The sequence below is a fragment of the Suricata suricatta genome, chromosome 14 (genome assembly GCF_006229205.1).
Source record: "Suricata suricatta isolate VVHF042 chromosome 14, meerkat_22Aug2017_6uvM2_HiC, whole genome shotgun sequence".
Taxonomy (NCBI): Eukaryota; Metazoa; Chordata; class Mammalia; order Carnivora; family Herpestidae; genus Suricata; species Suricata suricatta.
The window spans coordinates 54,030,567-54,034,712 of NC_043713.1; the positions used below are offsets into that span (position 1 = coordinate 54,030,567).

Consider the following 4,146-nt stretch of genomic DNA (forward strand, 5'->3'; position numbering starts at 1 on the left):
GCCCCGAAGGCGTCCCCAGCGCCGCCGCCGCAGCTCCCGGGCTTCAGCTCCAGACCCCGCGACTGCACGTAGCTGAGGAAGCCGTTGAGCGGCGCGGCCCCAGGGGTCGCCGAGGTGGGGGCGGAGGACGAGGAGGCGGCGGCGGCGGCCGCAGCCGCGGCGGCCGCCAGGTCTTTGGCGCGGAGGCTGTGCACGTCGATGACGGTGGAGTAGAGGTCCCGCAGGTTGATGATCTTGGTCTTCTTGTCTCGGTTCTCGTGGAGCACCGCGTTGGCACAGATGAAGAGGAAGATGCCTATACCCATGATGAGGGGCCCGAAGACCTTGAGCTTGTCAGAGTGCAGGTATCCGGAGAAGATGCGGAAGAAGAAACCCACGGATGTGGAGGTGGAGGAGGACGAAGGCGAGGCTGACCGCGCTGGAGAGGTGCTTCGGGGCGCGCCCACCGAACTGGAGTTGACGCCCCCCGGAGTCCCCAGTTGGCTCCTGGACCGGTTTTTGCTCCCACTGCTGCTGCTATTGGCCGTGGTCTGGACGCGGTGGCCGCTGCCTGCGGGCGGCAGCTGCTTACCCCCTTCCCTATTGGCCCCGTTGGCCTTGGGCCAGTAGCCCACCACCGCCATGGCTATGCCCACCAGCAGCACCAGGATCCCGCAGAGGGCAATGAGCCCCGAGATGGAGCACAGCTTTAGCTTGCCCTTCACCACCACCACGTCGTTCTTGCGCCTTTTCTTGGCTTTCCGCTTGCGTTTGGGGACCTGGCTTGGGGGACGGAGGGGATCCTGCTTTCTGGCGGAAATCCTCAGTAGGCCACCGGTGGCGATCATGGTGAGCCAGGGCCGGTGCCGGTGCTGTGCGGGGCGAGTCTCTGGGGCGGAGGCTTGAGTAGTGGGGGGCGCCAACTGCCCACTAGCTGCTCCGTCACCTCCTCCTGCTGCAAAGCAGAGGAAGACAGTCAGAGGGTATAGACTTGGCTGCAGCAACATCCCACGCGCGGCAACTGTCCCGCTCCCAGATCTCACCACACGTGTACCCCCCAGCCCAGGGCTGCCCACTAACTGGAGTGCCTAATGCACAGGCCAGGGGGTGGGGTAGATGGATTAGGGCCAAGAAACGCTGTTGCAATAACAATTTGAGAGAACGCCTTCTCCCCCCCCCCCCCCCCCGCCGCCCCAATCCCAGGGACCCTGTAGGTGATATTCTAGCAACGCTCATTTCAAACCCTCCCAGCTGGCAGCTGAAGGAGAGCTGACCATTAGTAGAAACTAAATGCAGGGGCTCAACGGGGTTGAAGACTTTTTCCTGGCAAAAGCCTTTCCCTTTGTCCTGGGGAATCAGGAGCTTGCTCAAGGGAGCAGTTCAGGAGGTTCAAGTCTCTAAGCAGAGGAATTTGTCAATGTTTAGCCCAAAGTCACTAAAACAGTCACAGAAGTTACTGCTTTATAAAGACGAAAGCAATTTTCATCACTGGATGAAAATTAAAGGTCACATACGGGCAGGCAGACGGCTTATATACTGCAGATAATTAATGGAGAGCGTGTTTCGGGGAGAACACCAGACCTACGTCAATCCTCTGACAATAAATCTTTTCACAAAGTTGTCTCCCACCTCTTGCTTTTTCTACAGCGAAACACAACACAAGCAGCCTTTTCCTCGTCGCTTTTTTTTTTTTTTTTTGCAACATCTGGACAGCTTCTTGGGGTGGAATATTTAGTTTTAGGTAACTGGTTATGTAACTGAGCTCTTCCTTCTGGCCTCCTCTCCTCCCTCAGAGGAACTCCCTTAAAGGTGTCATGTGCTAAATCTCATCAGGGAATTTGAGAAGTCCCCTAGTATCTCTAAGAGAAAGAGCTCTTTTTTCCTTCCTGTGGGAAAATTACAATCTTAAAAAGAAAAAAAATAGCCACTCTGCCATAATAGCTTTCTGACCCCTTAATAATGTGCCAACAACACTCTTCCGATTCCCAATATTCAAATGGTAGGCAATTAACTAGGTATAGCAGTCTCCATGATAACAGTGATTTGTAGAATGACCTCTCTCCAAGTGAGAGCTGTTTTCTTCACCTTTCTCTCATGAGGTCCTGTTGAGGAAGGAAGGATGGTAACAATCCATGGACTAGCCTATAGGAAGTTTGGTTGTTTATAATAAAGCCCAGGTAAGTAAATGCACAGATGCGTCCTTGTGCATACCTGTGAGCTTCCAAAAATTTCAATCCTGCTGGATCCCCAGAGTAAAACATTTTCTGTTCCATTGGTTGTGTTCCCTCCTATAACAGAGATACTAAAATTAAGGGCATTGTATGAATTTGAAAGGCTCAGATATCACTCACAAGCCTTTTGGTATTTTATCCTTTATGAAATAATTCATGTTTTTGAATAAATTACCCTTTGAAAATGTGGGATTACTTAGAAAGAATTCTGCTTTTAATTGGTGCCTGGGTAAAGAGCTTTGGCCCTTGATCCCCTCCATTACATCAATAGAGGCAGAATCTTCTCCACTGGCAGAAAAGCAAATGGTAATCAGCTCTTTACAATGTTTGCAAATCAATGTCTCCTTGGAACTTAGTTGGTTTTCAGTAAAGAGAAACACTAGGTGGGTTAGAGGGGTTAGTAGGGAGAATACATCTATAAGCCTTTACAATTTTGTTTTAAAAAGAGGCTGCACCACTAAGTACAAACAGATTGTAAAAAAAAAAAAAAAAAGAGTAGCTACTGTTCATCTGTCATCCCCCAAAATAAGCATTTATTGTGTAGTTGTAACATAGAGACTGCTGTTTTAAGTGATCCCTAACTACAGCATCCTTAATGCAATAATCTGGAGATCTGCGGTTATTTTAAGGATTTAGGAGCCAGACATTTTAGAAACAAACCTAGACTCAGTTGGCACGGTGGCTCTCTGAGAGGAGAAAAGGGCTAACATTTTGTTGGGCATTGCTAAGGTGCACGAGGATGGTGAGCATCTTTGGAAAAGAAGGTATCCACATGTTTTTCTCCTCAGTAAGGCGGCTCTGGCTTTGGGTAGACAGCATGTGAGGAAAACTGGAATGGATTTCAACAATCGTTTACAGATCTTTAAAATTAGTTTAATAGCTACCAATTAACTCCCTAGTTCATTATTCCTCCAGCTCTGTTGACGGTTGAACTCCATTATAACGTATCTGACGCCAAATACTGACAAAAGTCAGATGGCAAGGGAGACCCACCTTTGAGGCTTTTCTTCATACATAATGAAGGGAAACAAACTTAGCAGTCGAGGTTGGCTGCCCTCGCAATTGACTGCCTGGCGCTGGTCTTTCCGTGGTTAAGGAATGGAGGATGGGGGAGAGCAAAGGAGGGATGTCTAAAAATACAACTGCTTCCAAGAGAGACATTCAAGTTCTCGGCTCATGATGGATTAAACCCCACTCCGGAGTCTGAGGGCTGGGAGCGCCCTGCCCTGCCCGGGACTCAGTCCAGGTCCTCGACCCCCACTCCCTAATTGGCTGGACAGCGAACCCCTTGCCCTGCTTTTTGATCTGCTTATTTATGTTGGAGTCACATGAGTGCAGCAGCTGGGAGTCCGCCTCTGGAAAGAACAGAGGCAGGAGCGAAGTGAGGGCAATCCTGAGCTCGCTTTCTCTGGGCAGTGCATCCCGTGCAGCCTGCCCAGTAAAACGACTCTCTCCGAACAGCAGCCCCCCGGGGGACCGGGGCTCGAGGCCGCAGGGGCGGCTCGGGGCGGCTCGGGGGGCTGAGGACTCCCGGAATTGCTCAAAATGGCAGCACTATAAGCAAACAATATCGCTCACTTACCCGGGAAGGCTGGGGCAGCTCGGGGTCGGCGAACGGGCGCTCGGACAACACAAAGGAACCATGGAGAAACTTTTTCAGCCCGAGCCGACGGCGGGGCGCAGGGACAGCGCCTCGGGGCCCTCCAGGCGAGCGCGGCTCAGCAGCCCAGCGGGGGCGAGCGCCCGCCCCAGGTTCGCAGCCCCTCCCGCTGCCGTGGCGGGAGCCATTTCCAAGAGTTTCCAAGAAGTGTCAGGTCCTCCGCAGCCCGCATCCTGCCTCGGAGGCGTGCTCCCCGCCGCCGCTCCTCCTGCGCCTCTCGGCGAGCCCCGCCGCGGCGCTCCCGGGCCGGCCCCAGCGCCTCTTTTGTGTGGCTGC

The 4,146-nt window shown here is 52.7% G+C and overlaps 1 protein-coding gene across 1 annotated transcript in view; it reads right to left on the reverse strand.

Moving 5' to 3' along the window:
• The window catches only part of TMEM200C (transmembrane protein 200C), a 5,491-nt gene extending 1,363 nt beyond the window's left edge, over positions 1-4,128 (reverse strand). Inside the window, exons 1-2 of the mRNA XM_029921581.1 lie at positions 3,793-4,128; positions 1-934 (exon numbers count right to left, since the gene is read on the reverse strand). Coding sequence (XP_029777441.1) covers positions 1-827 — 827 coding nt within the window. The 5' untranslated portion in view covers positions 828-934; positions 3,793-4,128. The remainder of the gene's footprint in view (positions 935-3,792) is intronic.
• Between the last annotated feature and the right edge of the window lie 18 nt (positions 4,129-4,146).